Source organism: Cebidichthys violaceus, unplaced genomic scaffold, assembly GCF_023349555.1.
Source record: "Cebidichthys violaceus isolate CVI_PGR_0920_01 unplaced genomic scaffold, fCebVio1.0.p SCAF_4, whole genome shotgun sequence".
Lineage (NCBI taxonomy): Eukaryota > Metazoa > Chordata > Actinopteri > Perciformes > Stichaeidae > Cebidichthys > Cebidichthys violaceus.
In genome coordinates, this window is record NW_027176594.1 from 15,731,085 (window position 1) to 15,748,785 (window position 17,701).

Here is a 17,701-nt window from a genome sequence, read left to right on the forward strand (position 1 = left end):
GGAAAAAAGCATTTATCATTACACAAGACTGATCAAGGGATGCAAGATGTAAAGGTAAAAAAGGTAGGTACCCCAAAAGATTAAATGTAAAAACACAATTTTTTTTCATTTCCTACAGATTTTTGGAAAGGGCCTGATTGCTGGTCAGTTGCTTAATGTCTGACCTTGTCAAGAAAGGAATTGCGGTCGGAGGGGTCTTTGGAGAGAGCAGAGGGCCGACACATCATGGGTTTGTTCATGCCGTTGCTGTAATCAGACATGCCCATGCCCCGCTTGTCCAGGTCCGTCTTCTTCTCCAACAGGGCGCCTGGGAGCAGAAAAGAGAAGAGCAGACTTATAGACAAATATACAGTACCACAAAATTCCATGATGCTGTTTTTATGCATTTGATCGAAGGTGACGTCATTTCAATGTCAAATATCAAAGAAAAGTGTGGCTTGGTATTATTCCCGGTTGAATTGAAGTGGAAATATGGCAAAATAATTTAATTCTTAATTCTTAATTCCACGAAACATTGAGTAATGTTGCAATACACACACAAGGACACAAATTTGTCGTGAACTTACTCATGGCCTGGTCAAGGTTCATGTTGTTGCTCTTCAAAGCCTCCTCAGCAGGGTCTCTCTGTAACACAAGGATAACATAAGTCTGTCACTGACCATGGTTTAATGTATTTTTCCCTGTTTAACAGTTTTCATGAGTTTATATGGCTGTATTTATCATTGGATGGTATAATCCCCTCCTTAATTGATTTTGTATGTTCTCAGGTATTCCTGCACCGTTAATTAGAGGATCCTGTATCTAATCCGAATTTTAGAATTTTAAAAAGGTGGCACATTTTTGGCTTGGTTGGGGGAAAAAAAAATTGAACTTACCGGAAAGCCCATGTCAGTGAGCTGTTTGATGAGACGGTTCATGATCCAAGCTTCATCTGGCTTGCCCATCTTGCCCTGACAGCACACAAGCAAAGCATACAAAATATTAAATTATCATTTAGATTACATTAATTCCTGCCATTAACATCTGCTAATGTATTTATGACAAGAGAGAAGTGTGTTCTCTGACCTTGCTCGGGCCCTTCTTGGGTCCGTTGCCCCAGGAGTTGCAAGAAGAGCTGCTCTCCTGGGAGGTGGGGCTGTTCCACATGTCCCCATCCTCAGCATCCCATTGGCCGGTAGACATGCCCATCTCCTCTCCTCCATTTCCCCAGCCATCTTGCATAGGTTTGGGACCTGTGAAAGTGATGAAATAACATATTAATAACAGCGATAAGCATTTATTTCGTTATCTGTCAGGGTGCTTTAGTATCTGTGTCGTATCCTACATGCACGTTGAGAATAGACAAGCTATTTCTGCGGGTGAGAAAAGGGTGATTTTCAAACTGACCACTTGGTGCCAGTGTTGCCACTTGACATGCTGCATCTCTCCCCCCCCCCCCCCCCCCATCTCCCTCTACCATTTCCAACATTGCAAACCAACTGCACAAATAACCAAGACCTACTGAGGTGTGGAAGTGCTTTAATCCCAGCAACACTACAGTAGCACTGACAAAACCCTTCTTAATTGGCACAAATGATACAGATCTGAAGACACTTCCTGTTTTTGTTCCCTTAACTGGAGTGAGGTAGTGCACACATACTGGGAGTAACCGTCAATCTGCCTTTTAGAGGGTGTGGCGCCACTGGACACAAGCCAAATCTCAAATGCCATAATTGTCAAGGAATCAATGTGTGGTATTGTCTAGGCTCTAGATAGACTTGTCTTATACACCAGCACATCTAATATAGCAACCAGAAAGGGTGTGTGAGTATAATCAATAACAGGTGGTACCGTAGTCCTGCATCTCAGTACATGTTTATTTCCCATGTTTGACATAATACATCACTGTCCATGTAAATCGTCTGTGGGTGCTACCTGGCTTGCAGGCTGAAGAACCTGTGGGTCCGTTGGCCCTGCCATAGGGTCCAGAGGACTCGTGGCCACCGTCTCCCCATCCTGTTGAGGGCTTGCCCCAGGCAGAGGTGCCATTGTCCACAGATGATGCCGGAGCTGCTGGCTCTCCCCAAGCAGGCTCTGACTTGGGTTGAACACTGGGAAGTTCTCCCCAACCTGGAAAAAAAAAAGGTGGATTAGAAAATAGTAATTTTTACTTTTAACTTGCAATTATACTTAATTTCCCCAAAGTCCTTCCTTGAGTATTTAACAATGGAAGGAAGATCCCAAGTAGTAAGAGTTTGAATTGAAGACCTTGAAATCCATTATATTCATACATAAATCAGATCTCTTTTTACCAAAAACTATATTATGATAATCCAAGCAACTGAAAACCACAGCACTGTAGTGGCATGCTAATAAGAGAGACCAACAGTAAGCTTTCCAGTTAAGATAGTGCCGTTCTGTCTCCTCCTGACCACTGCAAGCCCTTGACAAGCTCAGTCGGGCTTGTCAGGTGATTAGGTAAAACTGATCAGCACAAATGTGTCTTAAAGGTGGCTATGATGGATTTTGGTAGCTGCATTGCAATTGGTAAACAGCAGGGGGCAATGGTTTCATTTGCAATCAAAAGGAGAGGAGACTGTTGGGTGTTGGAGCTGTGCCATCTCTATACGCATCTATGGCCTTTGTCTTCAAACAGACCTATTTGAACTGGCTGCAGAGAGTCTTAATTATGTATGCATGACCATTAAGGGGCCTTAAATACCTCCAACAGTATCTGCTTAGTAATCACTGAGAGAACTATTTAAAGGAATAATCTTTGAATGGAATAACCATTGATGCTTTTAATTAGTAATTGTATCACTTTGTGTGTCAATGAGTGAAAAGAACTCTGTTTAAGCAATCATCTCTCCCCATAATTCCCTCTGAGGCTTAATACAATTAAGTAAAACATACGTATGCTGTCAGATAAACACTTTGGATCCTTAAAGCATGAGGTTTTTAGGTTGTTTTTTTTCTTTCAGGAAAATATTCTTGATACATACATACTGCATTTTTAAACATTCCTGTGTCTTTTGCTTATCTTCTAAACATAAACATTGGTTGTAACATTTTCTGAATATCAATCATTAGTTTAATTTCAAGTAACATAAAACATTTTTTTTTTAACACAACAGCATTGTCATGCTGTGTTACCTGGGTTGGCGAGGGGGGGTCTACCCTGGGGGCCCACACCTGGATGTGGGGGGCCATTGTTGGATGACCCATTGTTGTTTCCATGGTGTTGCAGGTGAGCTGGGGGCTGGCCATGATGGGGATGGTGGTGCATGTGGTGAGTGTGATGGTGATTGTTGTTCCCAGGGCCGACAGAGTGATTGTTGTTATTGTTAGGGATGATCACTCCACCACTCTTATTGGGCGGTGGGCCGCTGTTGCCTGGGTTGTTATTGGGATTCTTGCGATCCCACATGTTGACAGACTTGGAGTTTGTGCCAGGATCGCCCCAGGTGGACGTTCCATCGTCAATCTCCATCTTCCTGCGGATAGAGGGAGGGGAGGGCTCTTCCCAGCCAGTGGGATCCATGCCTTGCTCCTGTTTGCTGCCATTTCCCCAGCTCGATGAGTTCTGCTTCACAGTACCAGGACCACCCCATGAACCCATGCTGCCACCTCCTCCGCTGCCAGTGCTGCTGCTGCTGCTGCTTTCCTGGGGCTTGGAAGAGCCCCAGCTCCCCTGCACTGGGCCGTTTGCACGTGGGACCTCCCCCCAGCTGCTATTACTCACAGCAGGAGCAGGCTTACTCCAGCCTCCTCCTCTGTTTCCTCCCCTGGGGCTCTCCTTCCATCCACCACTTCCTCCATTACCTCCTTCTCCTTCCCACATGCTGCTGGATGATCCATTCTTCTTGACCTCCGCCTCTCCCCACTCCCCTGTGCTCGGGCCGTTGGAGCCACCGTTACTGTTGCTCCATCCATGGGAGCTTTTGGGGCCCTCTCCCCAGTTAGTTGGCTGACTTTTCGTCGGGCCATCGTCCCAACTGGATGACTTTTCCTCAGAACCCCAGGATGGTGTGCCTCCATTTCTGGGACCATTTTGAGGCAAAGGGTCACCCCAGCCACTGGTAGTGCCATTCGGCGCTTTGCTGTGTGACTGTGGGGAGTCCCCCCATCCTGATCCAGTTTGAATAGGCTGAGGAGGAGGGGCTCTCCAGCCAGAGGATGTTGATCCTTCACTGTCACTTTTTTCTCCAGACCCAGGCCTCTGACTGGGGCTAATTTTCGGGTTGATGGTACCTCCATTGATGGATGAGGGTCCAACATGAGAGCTGGAGCCTCCTGTGGAGGCTGCGCTGCTTTTGGTCTTCCCTTCATCAGAGTTGGCTTCTTCCATCTCCCATACAGTGTGCTGTCGGATCGGGGTCTGTCCCCAACCCGTGTTACTAAGCACTCTAGGGTCCAGGTCCTGCCGGGGTAGCAGAGGGGTACCATCCGTGCTGGAGGACCTGTCTCTGTGGCCAGATTGACTTTCGCTGCTGTCCCCACTACCGTCGCTCGCTGGGGCTGTTCTGGGCTGCTGGCCCCATGAGCTAAGTTGTTGCTCTTGGCCTGAACCAGAGCTACCAGCATCTACTGAGTCCCATCCTTTAGATGCATCTCCGCCGCCAGAGGATTTACCCCAGTCGCCCCAGCCACCACTTCCACTGCTCCCACCGCCACTGCCTTGCCGGCCCCAAGCAGAATGGCCTCCAGAGGGCGTTGAGTCCCAGCCTGAGTCCTTGGGAGAGTCAGCTTCCTTGCTTTCTCCACTACCCCATACAGAGCTGCCTGTTGTGTCCCCATTGAGCTGGGATGATTCAGTGGGTGACTGGCCTCCCCAGCCAGTTATCCCATGGATAGGGCTCATAGGCTCCTGAGCTTGCTGCTGCTTAGTGTGGTTTGGTCCATCAGTGTTAAGGTTAGAAGGTTCCATTTTGAAGGACATGCTTGTGTTAGTTGAAGGGTGCTGTTGATCATTTTCATTAGCACTCATCATGCCACCCCAACCTCCCCCGCCATTATCGGCACCTCCCAGGCTCCCATTAGCCATGTTTCCATTGCCATTAATACCTGGTGGGAGGGATGGGGAGTTTGACACCGCATTGGGGCCAATACCACAACCTCCAACACCCTCATGGCCCAGAACAGGCCAAGCTGATGGGTTGGCATTGGGATTGAGGTTCAAGTTAAAATTGGTAGAGCCCCAGTTATTGGGAGCCCCTACTCGACCCCCATTCATACCATCTTGTTTTCCATCTGAGCCCCAGCCTCTACTACCGCATGTGTTGGCTGAACCAGGTCCCGTCATCATGTTATTGTTAGCTTTAAGAGAGGAGTAGTGGGCCTGCTGGCCTGCGGCACCTGTGGCCATACTCGGAAAACTATTACTATTGGTGGTAGTGACAGCGCTTGTGTCTGTGTTAGAGCTAGCTGAGCCCAAGGAGCATTCTGGTGCTGCTAGGTGGCCGGGGTCACTACTGCGGCTGATGGAGGGCCAAGCTTCTGTGTCACTTCGGTCAGTAATCACTTTGTCCCAGCTGTTGGCACTGGAGGAGCTGTCAACTGGCAAAGAGTCTCCCCAATGAGAGGTCTCATACTGGGCAACAGAGCCACTCTGGAGGGATATGTCTAAAGAGAGAAGGGAGAGAAAAAAGAAAAGTTGAGTGAAACAAAGAAATACGACACAGAAAGTAGGTGTAGATGATGAGTCAGTCAGAGAGAATTCATAATGAAGATGAGATTGACAAACAGGAGTAGAGACAAAGGGTAGAGAAAATAAAAAGGGATTAAAAAGGGGATGGGGAGGAGAAAAAATACATTAAGTTAGACTAAAGAACATCATGTAATACTGCCGACGCAAGTCCCCTGGACCAATTTTCTCTTCTTGGTTGGTTAATGCTAGCAATCAGACTCCTTGGCAGGATATGGTCACACTTGCACATTCCACAATCCAACACAATCAAAATGCACAGCCAAGCGTGCCACATGTCATATTAGCTATGGCATATCCATATATCCTTGCCCCGGTGCAGTCGGCCAAACAGAAACAGGGAGATGGAGCCCTCTCTCGCTTTCATCCATCTTTCTTCCCTCGCAACTTTTTCATTCAACTTCTTTCTCCAACTCCTTTCCTCTTCCCTAGCTGTCTTGTCTATGCCCCTTACATCCCTCTCACTATCAAGCTGCCCTTATTCCTTCTCTTCCCCCTTTTCTCTCTCTGTCCATGTCTCCCCTCACCCTTTAATTCCTCCCTCTCTCCCCTCTGCTCTCTAACACCCAGCGGTGAGAGGCCCATCCGTCTCCATCGCGGCTTCACTGGCTGGAGCTGTGAAGGGAAGCCCAAGTGGAACGCCGCTCATTTATTGGAATGAAACCAGGACGACTTCTCATCCATCACTCCCTACGCTCCGCCGGGCCTACTCCTCCTCCAGCCTACCGCACTAAGACACCACAAAACACTTCCTCCAAGCCTGTGTGAATACTGTATTTGTGTGCTCGTCTGCCAGTTTCTCACTACCTGCAAATACATAATAATGCGTGTGGATAAATATTTCATCACAATCAGGGGAGTAAGGACTGCATCTAAATCTTGTCCTACTACTTAAGGCTTTAAGTATGATTAACAAATTCAATACCACACTACCAAAAACAGAGCATTTCCAACAATTCTCTTATCAACATGGTACCGCACACAAGCAATTTCATTAGGCACAACAGCATCTCATCAGAGGGGGGAGTAATAATAGACTGATTCAATGCTGTAAAGGGGTAATCCATCAGTGGGAGGCAGCTAATCAATGATCTTATTAATGCTAGTGGGTGAGAGCAGGGAGGGTATCGATCCTGCATGCAAACATCCTGACCACTAGGCCAAACTCATGTAATGGGCTACAAACCAACGAGATCTGCTAGCAATCTGAAAAGTGCACATGCCCAAGGCAAGGGTATGAAGGGAGAAATTCACTCAGAAACTCTTAGAAGGGAGAAAGGGAAAATAATTGTGTACTAGGAAACAGACAAAATGTGATCATGAAAGCTATTATTTATCCCAGTTTGGGTGTTTTCCAACATTCAGCAAAAGTAGACGTTTTAGTGGTGAAACAGCATATATGCTACTATGTATTGTTATTATATTCCTTATGATAATACAGGCCTGACAAGTTTTTTAAGATTTTTAAGATGGCTGGAAGCAATGAACAAAGCGTGATGCCAAACCATAACCAACGAAAGCAGTCATTTTTAATAAGCATTAGAAGCCTCCTAGACAATAATACATCTCTGGCTACCCTCCTGAGCAGCTGCAGTAAGCGTGGCTCACTAACCTTTAATTAGAAGACCCAGGCTGGGTTCGTAAAATATTTGCCCTGTTTGGTAATTAAGCCGTTTTACCTTCCATTGCTCTGCTATTAGTTTCCATCAGATTGTTGCAGTGATTTCCATAATAGCTGTACGTTATCCATCATGAGATAAAGACCCAGTGGTCAAAACAATCCAGTCAGATGAGGGAAGAGTCAGTTTGAAAAATGCTGGCAGATATGTGGCTTTAAGATACTGAGCAACATACCACAGAGTGGCTGTGAATGCAATTTTCGCCTGAACACACTTATCTCCACTCCCCAGGCAGCCTTATCGCTCAGGGTCGTCAGACTGATGGCACACACACAGTCTGACGACACACACACACACACACACACACACACACACACACACACACACACACACACACACACACACACACACAGTTAAGAATCAGTTAGACACAGAAAAAAACAAAACAATTGAAACACCACCATAAAGTGATCCCTCACAACTGTTGTGACAGTGCCAATTGGTTTGGAGGACATTTAGGAGTTGTTTGAACTTAAAAACAAGACAGATGTGAGCCTTCAATGAGGAAGCTTTAACTGGACTTTTTATCAATTTTTTTCAGCCATCTGACAGTAAATTGGGCTTGAGAGTCAAGGCGTCGGCCTAATTTCAGTTTGCATGACAAATGTCCAAGTAATGCTTTCACACAAACATTCCCAAGCAAACTTTCATTCTTAAAAAGTGGACAAAAAATACCCCAAAAAAGGCCCAAAATACTGCAAGCTGAAGTGAATTAAGGAATAATTTTGGGAGATATTCAAGTGACTTGGAAACAACTGAACTATTGTATTCATTGAACAGATGGGTCAAAGCCATTACAATTTTTTATGAGGTGTTTTGACATGGAGGGATAGTCATGCTTTGAATAACCAATATTCTTTTGCTACATTTTTCATAGTTAGTGCATGCATGCTTGCCACCCAGTGAATTTGTAAAGAAAAGAACAAAAACAAAACAGCCGGTCCTTTCAGTTACCACTTCAAACTGTCAGTGGCTTGTAGGTGTTTTGTTTATGACAGCATCATTAAAAAGCCACTGATGTTACCCCTCTTTCCATTTTTGTCCCAGCTCTGTCAATGCTATCTTTGCAAGCGAAGAGAAGCGCCATTTTATCAGACCTGAAACTCAGAGACTGCAGCCTCAGGAAAATTTTGTTCGGTCGACCCCTCACCCACCCGGTGCATATCTCTCTCTCTCTCTCTCTCTCTCTCTCTCTCTCTCTCTCTCTCTCTCTCTCTCTCTCTCTCTCTCTCTCTCTCTCTCTCTCTCTCTCTCTCTCTCTCTCTCTCTCTCTCTCTCTCTCTCTCTCTCTCTCTCTCTCTCTCATTTGCACATTTTGTTTCCTGAAGAGTTGAAAAATAGGTTACATGATAAGTTAATCAAAGCAGCCATACTTTTATCACTCCTGTCACAGACAATGTGAACAAGCCAAATTCCAAGCAGTAAAACTCACATAAAACAAAAAGGAGTGCGTGTTGCCCGCGGTGGATAAAAAGGGGTCAGTCAGGGAGAAAGCGAGAGAGAGCGTGTGGAAGAGTGGAAAAATAAGGAGAGGTGCACCAGCGCCACACTCAGTGTGCTCACATATCCTCTTAGTATGTCTGAGAGCTAACTACCCACCAGTACACTGCTGCTACTGGCAGGCAGAGCTTGTATTAATAGCATGTGCGGTGTGTGCAGGCATTTGTGCAACTGAGTGCAGCGCAAATAACGTGGGTAACAAAAAGGGAACAGTACTAGCTCCACAAAAGGAGTATTTATCGCTGGACTATTGCAATGGATTGCATTGTACTGTAATGGATGCTAATGCTATTGTGTCTACCTCTGTAAATATGAACACATGTGGACTAATGCAAACCTCAACATGCCCCGATTGTTCCTCTTTCGACTCCCGCAGACATTCCAATAGAAAGGTCTGCTGATTCTTGGCAAAGCCTTGATTTAGCTCGGTGGGGCGGCGGGGGACAACAACAAAAAAGGGGACAATTATTTCCATCGACCATTTGCAACCATGTGTCAGTAATGTGTTGCTGCTTTCCCTCTGGTTGCAATTAGGAGGGCAGTCTCCTATTGCGCTTTGTGAATGAAAAAGGGTCAAAAATAAAAAACTATGGGGCCCTCTATGGCTCCTCATGCTTCCAACAGGGAGCAAGGCTGCTCAGATACAGGCTTGTTCTCTTCAGAGAACCTGGACTACTGCTAAATAACAGAAATAAGCAAGAAGATGAGCTTCTGATAATGAGACTAGCTGCCATCATAGAAACGGGCAGGTAGCCAAGAATGAAATGCCTCCCCTCCCCTTTGAATGAAATGAGAGGCACGGTGACATGAAGAGAGAGGGAGGTAGGGAGAGATCGGGGGATAGTCTGGGGGGAGGGGTTGGCACTTGCAGTGGCGAGGGAAAAGAAAGGGAGACAGTGAGAGAAAACATGAACAGACTATGAGATACAGTGTGGCAATGAATGGAATCCTCCGTTCGACTGTGAGCCGAAGGCTTCGCTCGGTTTCCTCGGCGCAAACCGCCAGGTGACGTAAGACCAGAACGAGAGCAGGAGGGGACGTTTAGGAGCCTTTTGTCCTCAAATAGACCCTCTCCGTCAACCCTTTCAGGGGTGCTTTACGCCCCCCTGGTATCAAAGACGGCGTACTTGTTTTTCCGGAAGCGGAGAGGAAAAGAAAGACTGAGGAAATGGTCACAGGAGGCTTTAAAAAGCTCATTATTCATGTCTGTTTACCTCTGCCGAGAGAAGAGGAAAAACAGGAGAGCGAGACCATGGTGACTTCTCCGGTTTCCCTGACAGAGGCTGGATTAATTAAGCCACTAGAGGGTTCTCTCACTTGTGTGTGCGCGTATGTGTGTTGGGGTGTGTGTGCGTGTGTGTGTGTGTGTGTGTGTGTGTGTGCGCGCACGCACGCACGCACGCACGCACATGGGGCAATCTATACCTCCCTGGCTTCATTAGGGCCAAGTGCTCTTGTGATTATGATTTTAAAACATACAAGATCTAAGTGGGAGCTATTTTTACATCTTAATGGTACCATGTTTGAAGAGGCAGACCTACATGCCCGTGAGAAGGTACTTGAAGAACATTACACGTTTTTTTTGTTTTTTTTCGAAAAGCAACACTTGTCTTAACTTAAATAAGACATACTAAAAACACACACACACAACTGCTTTACCTGCAGATCAAAGGGCCCAAATGAAAGGGCTAAGTGTTTTTAACAGCACCCAGCAGAGTGCCTTCTGCTGCATGCTCTGTCTGAGGGACCAACAAACAGCTGTTGGGCCGCAGTTCCACAGTCTTGAGAACCCCCCCCCACTCCAGCACCTGCTACTGGGGACCCTGTCTGGATGGCTGCTGGCTGCTCCGGACTACTTAATGGTCCCCAGTCAGCTGGAGAGACTGGGATGATGGGTGTGGGATGGGAGGGAGGGAGAGGGGACAGGGGGTGTCTGTCTGGTGTTTGGGACAATTAAATGGGGTTCGGAGAGCAGAGGTTACGTGGGAGTGCTGTGAATGTCCCTTGAAATTAGAGGGGGTTACCTTTTCAGACTTTGTGGATGGGGGCAGTGTGTGCAGATAGCCAGCGGGAATGTTATAAATCACACACACTTAAATTCAATATGGATTCTGAATGAATCCAGTATGTTTTTTTCTCATCAAATGTGAGGAAAGTAACCAGAAAATGGGTCAAAGGAAGCGCATTCAACCACCTTAGGATATCTACCCAATATTACTGCAGTGGCTTATAAACTAAACCGTGTGTGTGTGTGTGTGTGTGTGTGTGTGTGTGTGTGTGTGTGTGTGTGTGTGGTGTGTGTGTGTGTTTGCATACCCTTTAAACTCAGCCAGCTGGCCTGCAAGGCAGACACAGATCTGAGAGGACACAACTAGGTCAGACTAGTGTGCTCTTGCTGCTGCACAGCCACTACATCCATGTACATGTGTTCGTGTTTGCATGTGCGAGTGGAAGTGTGTGGAGGAACAGCATCACATCCCTCTGGGCCACAGTAACCTCACCAGAGAGGTCAGAAAAATGTCCTAAAAACAGAGTTCATCCCTTACCAAGAGTTACACCGAAAACTTTCCATCAGTGCTTGCAGGCCGGATTGATGAAATACATTTTGATGTATAAATTCAGATTGAGAAAAGGCTATAAATTATTATCTTATCTATGATAATGATGCACATAATTCTAGACTTTATGAATAACTTAATTCCATGTAATATGCTTACATGGTTGAGTAGGCACAGAGTATGTAGCCTGGCAAAAATAGAAGTCATGCGTAAATAAGGTGTTCTGTTGTATTCATTGTCTTCATTTCAGATCCTTCATAATGCTACAAAAGCAACCACAGCCTTACAAGAGAAAGACCTGGTCTAGGTCTATTTATGTCAAATTGTAAGTTATTTACCAAGCTTTGCTACTACTAAAGTAGTAATGTTTTATGTAAATATAGCAGAGGCAGTGCAGAAGTGCAAGGGAACTACAACGTCCTCTCTCTAAATTATGTATGCCACAATCTTTGCATCAACAGGGCCACTAGCTTGAGGTCATTAGCGAGGCAGGCGGGATAGAACCGGCTGTGAGGGGGAAGCCCTCGAGACAAAAAAAAAAACGAGGAGGGGAAGGACATGGAAACCCAGCCAATGGCTACTACACCACGGGCTGTGTTGTACTGAGATGCCCCTGGGAAAACTGGGGCCAGGTGAAGGCCAAACAGGACAACAACCGCTGGACAAGGACAATAATAATGACATTATAGGTTAATACTCTCAACCAGGGAAGCTCAAAAAAAAATGAGAGATATATTCTTTTGAAATCTAAGGGCTTAGAGGTATTGCTTTTCTTGAGTGAGTTAAGCCTGAGGCTAAATTTAGTGCCTGAACCACAGCTGGGGAATCCCTGCACCGAACAAAAAGTCTTCATTGAATGAGCCACTACATAAGGCACAACTTGCAAAAAAAAAAACATGCATCCACTTCAGTCTGATGCTGTGATTGCTGACCCGAGTACGAGGGTATCGGCGACAGAGCATGCAAGGACCAGTTGCCTCTGTGATGCAGAGGACTGTAGTTTGCCGATGAGCGAGAACTTGCACCAGAGCTGCTGCACATTTGTTTACGGTCAGACCGGTGTTGTTCCAGCGAATGTTGAGTCGGTAATTGAAAGGCGGCAAAGCAGCATTGATGAAGAAAAAAAAAAAAAAAGAGAGATGCAAGCAGACTCGTGCGTTCCTGCTAACCTGGACATGAAAACATTGCGTGGTGTGCTACAGACACATCCTTAAATCTATGTTCTTCAAAGTTACTGTGTCCTGTGCTAGAGGACGCGTGTGTGTGTACATCATTAAGCAGACGGTTGAGATTGCTTTACAAAGAAAAAACAAACCCTATGGGACGAACGCACAAAAAGCAGAAATAATGAAAAAAAAATATTGAGTGTGCATTCACTGCGATGTCCATAAAGTGAGAGAGAAAAAAAAGATATAATTGCCATGATATAAATAAATCATGGCCATCCTTTATCATCATATAGAAATACACACGAGCAGCCGCACAATGAGCACCTTGAGGCAGGTTCAGTATTAGTGATCTTAGGGGCCACCGGTGACTTCATTAAAAGATTACCGCTGGCTACAGAGGTCTGAGATGAGATGAGGTGAGTGTACGTGTGTGTGTGTGTGTGTGTGTGTGTGTGTGTGTGTGTGTGTGTGTGTGTGTGGTGCTGTGAGTCGAGCTAAAGAGCATGCAGAGGCTTGAGGAACTTAACCGTGTTCTTCTGACTTAGGCTAAAACCTACAACCAGGATTTTTCCAAGGCTTGGAAAGAATTTGGCATTATTATTGCCAATGCTAGAAGCACTTGCATATCCAGACCTGCACACCAATAGCACAGTTGGAAACGAGCATACAGCTATCAGACAGCCAAAGAAATGGAAAGTAAGGGCAGCAGCCAATTGAAAACTGCTTAGACTTGAGTCTAACATTTTAATTTGGCTTTAAATTGGTCAGCTTGCCCACATCATTTAAGAGCTGTATGTGGACATTATTTAACACCGACAGGAAGTGAAGGTGCGCCGTTAAACTACAATTATAATCACCGTAATTTATTAAATGTTTAGAATTTCCTGCATGTTACTGCATGATTTGTCTAAAAATTTGGGAATATCAAAGTGAATGTAACAAAGGTGGAAGCAGAGTTTAAAGGACAACTTAATTAGCTCATTGAGTGAAATCACTAAACACGCAGCCAAAATATACTAAAATGAAAACAAAATCAGACTGAAGTGAAACAATTTGAACAGAGCCCCCAAAAAAGCATCAAACCAAAAAAAACAAATCAGGATTCAAATCCAGGATGATTTAAAATATATATTTTTTTTACTGTATTTACACAAACCTGGGTGGCGTTTGCTCGCAGTGGACGTGGCAGAGTTTGGGGAAGTGCTGCTGGTAGTCGTAGAAGAAGAAGAGTAAGATGATGAGGGCGATGAGGAGGAGGAAGAGGAACAGGAGAGGGTGAGAGCACTGAGGGCTCCTGCAGGCAGTGGCTGGCCTCTCTTCAGTAGCTGCTTGTGCTCCTGCTGGCGGAAGCGCGGGGGCACCTCTCTGGGCGGGTAGCGAGCACTGGCAGAGGACAACTGGCACTGCTGCTGAGGGGGAGTCTGGGTCGGGAGTTGGCTACTGGAGGAGGCGCGCTTGCCATTGCCAGAAGAAGAGGAGGAAGAGGAGAGGGGCAGTGTAGGGCTGGCGGGGTGGAGGTGGTGGGGCGGGCCGGGACTGGGCTTAGTGGGAGCAGGCTCTGGCACTGGATGGACACAGCACACGGGCACACAGAAAGACACATGCAGGGAGCAAGGTATTAATGTCTGGGTTAACTCATTATTAGACCTTTATACAACCAAAATGATATTTGGTTGGGTAGTACTGACATCTGACAACCGTTGACAAAAAAACTATAGTGGCTGAAATTTTTTTTGGGAGGGGGAAGTAAACCCTGCAGTTGAAAGTGTGGTTTTTACTGAGCATTAGTCCAGTTTAATCAATTCCTTGATAACCCAAATCATGTTTTTTTATGTTATATCATTACTTCATAATACGAAAAAAAATGCCTCGATATGCCAAGGATATTGTAGGGTTAACTAATGATGCTTTCACAAAATATTTAGACTATCAGATTTTTGATAAATAATCATCAGTAATGTGGATATAATGACTTAGTGGAATAAGGAAAGTAGTACAACAGCTTCAACAGTCTGGTAAGAAAATGACATCACTTTACTGTAATGCAGCCTTTAAAACCAGGTAAAGACGGCACTTATGACATGTTACAATATCTAGTCTCACATCACAATATCAAGATCAATATCTGTATATTGTCCAGTTACGTTACAGTAGTATGTGATGGAACGGTCCAATTTGCAGGGAACAATGTGCAACAGACAAAATGTTCATCAAGTCTCCAGAAATGTAAGTTTGTGCATTTTATTATATGTGAAGTACTCAGCAGGTGTGTATAAGTGAATCTTTCAGTATGCGCTGCACGTTGTTGTGGACTGTCCCTTTAAATTAACTGCCTCATGCAGCCTTTTGTCGAACATATGTTACTGGCCCAGACGCACTCTATGAAAAGGTCATATTTTTTTCTGCTGACTGAACACCGGCACACACAAACACATGGAGACACCTCCTTTCCTCTTCATCACACACACACACACACACACACACACACACACACACACACACACACACACACACACACACACACACACACACACACACACACACACACACACCTTCCCTGCTGGTTTGGCCTCAACCTGACCCTTTCCCTGTGGTTGCAGTGACCAGCCAGCCATCTAATTGAGCGTTAGCCCGAGTGGCGTTGTTATTAGCAGGACCTGAACAGCTAGCAACCAAACAGATTGGCTTGGCTAAAGTTTCCTCTCCGGGGTGCTGAGGAAAAAACAAAATACTGTCTGACACTGAATAATTCCTGGTGAGGAAGCTGAAGAGGATGTCAGTGTGGGTCTGTGGTTGTGTGCCCCCATGAGGAACCTTAACTAGATCCAGTATGGCACTGCTTTTACTCCCTGCTGCTCAGCAATGGCTGCCTTCATTATGGCTGCCAATTGCTAGTGACCTAAGAGCTGCCGTGAATTGCAGTTTCTTGGTCCATGGGTAAATGCGTTGATGATGTTGTCTTCTATACTCCCTATAGATATGGCTGCTCTACGCAACAGCTGAGGCTGCCTTCACTCAACGGAGGAGGAGAGGGGGAGGGGGAGCATGAAATAGTGGGAAATTAATGCAATGGAAATAATTTGTTCATTAAAGCCTAACTTTGTCCAGTGTGAGAACTATTTCCAACAGTAGTGCTGTACTGCAGTGCTGGCAATTAACCACACACACACACACACACACACACACACACACACACACACACACACACACACTGGAGGAAGTGCATTCAGAGCGCCAAAGGTATTCAGTGTGCCTGCCAAGAGCTCGTCTGAAAGCTGAAAAACAGAGGCCCTCTCAGTGAGCACAACACTAAGCCAGAAGGCTGCCGACCTGCTGACACACAGAAAAGGTAGTGATGTGTAGCAAACTTCAATATGCGGCAACACAGATAAAGTTCCAAAATATAAGCCCTCTGCGTAGAGGGAACTACATATGTAGTGCAATATTTGAAGGCAAAACCTTGCTTTCTTCCATTGATGGACAGACACACTCACTTCCACACAGGCACAAACACGTGTGCCTCTACTTTTTTCCAAAAAAACATAAAAATACGAGAGCGAGAGAGCGACTGCCCCCTCCAGCAGTATCTGGCTGGATGTTGGCTTGGAACTGCAGCTGGTGACGCACATCTCTGATTAAAGCCATCTCGGGCCGCCTGACGCTGCCTCGACCAATCGGACAGCTGGACGGTGAATACAAGCTGCTCTGCCCCCTTTTCCTCACTGTCCTTTCCAATGGCCCGGGAACTACCGGGATGCAGTTTGCACTATTGGGTTATTGCACGCTGCTCAAACAGAAGCCTGCCGACTGCAAAATTGTGTGCAGAAGTCTTTCAGATTAGAGGAATTTTTATTTAATGTATTTTGAGATTCAAATGACAGTTTATGTACCAACGTCCCGACTAGTTGAGAAGCAACAAACTACATTGAGAGTGGTGGTTATGGATCTTCCAGAGCTCCCAAGACTTAATGGAGGCAAATGAACCCAGAACACAGACTCAGGAGTCCCTTAGCTCACACACACCCTGCAGCTTCACACTGTGTCTGTGTTGTTGTAGTAACACAGACACTACACTGTATCCATGCTGCAACTCCCTCATGTAGCATGTTTCTCCAGCACAAGCAATGGCAACCGTCTCTAACATAATTATGATAACCTAACCCTAACATGTTCAATTAATTTGTGTCATATTCATGAAAAGTGCTGCTGTAACACAATCCAGCTGGGTAATGTGTAGCCATCTATGGTGTCATCGGTACTTAACAAGTGGATCAGTGAGAATGAATGTTCTCCTGAGAAGGAAGCAGTGTGTGTATGCACACTAACACACAAGTATGTGTGAGAGACACACAGCTCCCCTCTGCCCTGAACAAACGTAAACACATTTACTGAGACGCCTTTATTATTTTAAGGAGGAGAGATCTTTTCTTAATCCATGATGGATGGGTAAGTGCTTTTGAAGAGGAGGGGGTTGCCGAAAAAGACTACCAAGGAACGAATTAGAGAAACGTGGGGAAACCCCTCAGATGAGAGAGTGTGTCTGTAAAAGATTAAATGAGGAAAGTGAAGAGCACGCTGCCAGTGAGAGGCAAAGAAATCCACACAGTGAATTAGTGAAGTTGCAAGCTTATTGCATTTCAACGGGATGACTAACGGGGTTTCTCTGCTTATTGAGCCCTTCCTTTGGGGGTTGAATTTCATTTCTAGAACTATTAACTCTAACACCAAAAACATATTTCATACATTTCTATTCACATGAAGATGGTTTTTAAGATATCTACAGATCAGGGGCTCACAAGTGATCAGTAATCATCCACCGACCACAAAAGTGATGAGGAGATTATGAGCAATCTTTCCAACTACATGAGACATTTATAACTGTTAGATATTATCTCGATAAGAAACCTACACATGATGCAGAGAGACAAAAACAGAATGCTAAAAATAATCATTTTACCAACTCCACTGGCAGAGGTAAGTGCAGACATATCTAAGTTACAGCGGTGCGAGCGAGAGAGGTGTTGTGAAAACCAAATTTAGACTTTAATGTGGTTGTGGCCTTGGTACCGCTAATTGTAGTTGAAAAGGAGAGCCAATTAAATTAGCATTTTG

At 45.4% G+C, this 17,701-nt stretch overlaps 1 protein-coding gene across 3 annotated transcripts in view; it reads right to left on the bottom strand.

Moving 5' to 3' along the window:
- LOC137884716 (trinucleotide repeat-containing gene 6C protein-like) overlaps positions 1–17,701 on the bottom strand; it is a 46,982-nt gene that overhangs the window by 11,768 nt on the left and 17,513 nt on the right. For 2 of the 3 annotated variants that reach the window (XM_068726678.1, XM_068726677.1), the window contains exons 4-10: positions 13,746–14,153; positions 3,133–5,601; positions 1,915–2,109; positions 1,066–1,232; positions 876–950; positions 567–624; positions 165–307 (exon numbers count right to left, since the gene is read on the bottom strand). In XM_068726678.1, coding sequence (XP_068582779.1) covers positions 165–307; positions 567–624; positions 876–950; positions 1,066–1,232; positions 1,915–2,109; positions 3,133–5,601; positions 13,746–14,153 — 3,515 coding nt within the window. The remainder of the gene's footprint in view (positions 1–164; positions 308–566; positions 625–875; positions 951–1,065; positions 1,233–1,914; positions 2,110–3,132; positions 5,602–13,745; positions 14,154–17,701) is intronic. The other variant, XM_068726679.1, reaches the window with a different exon arrangement.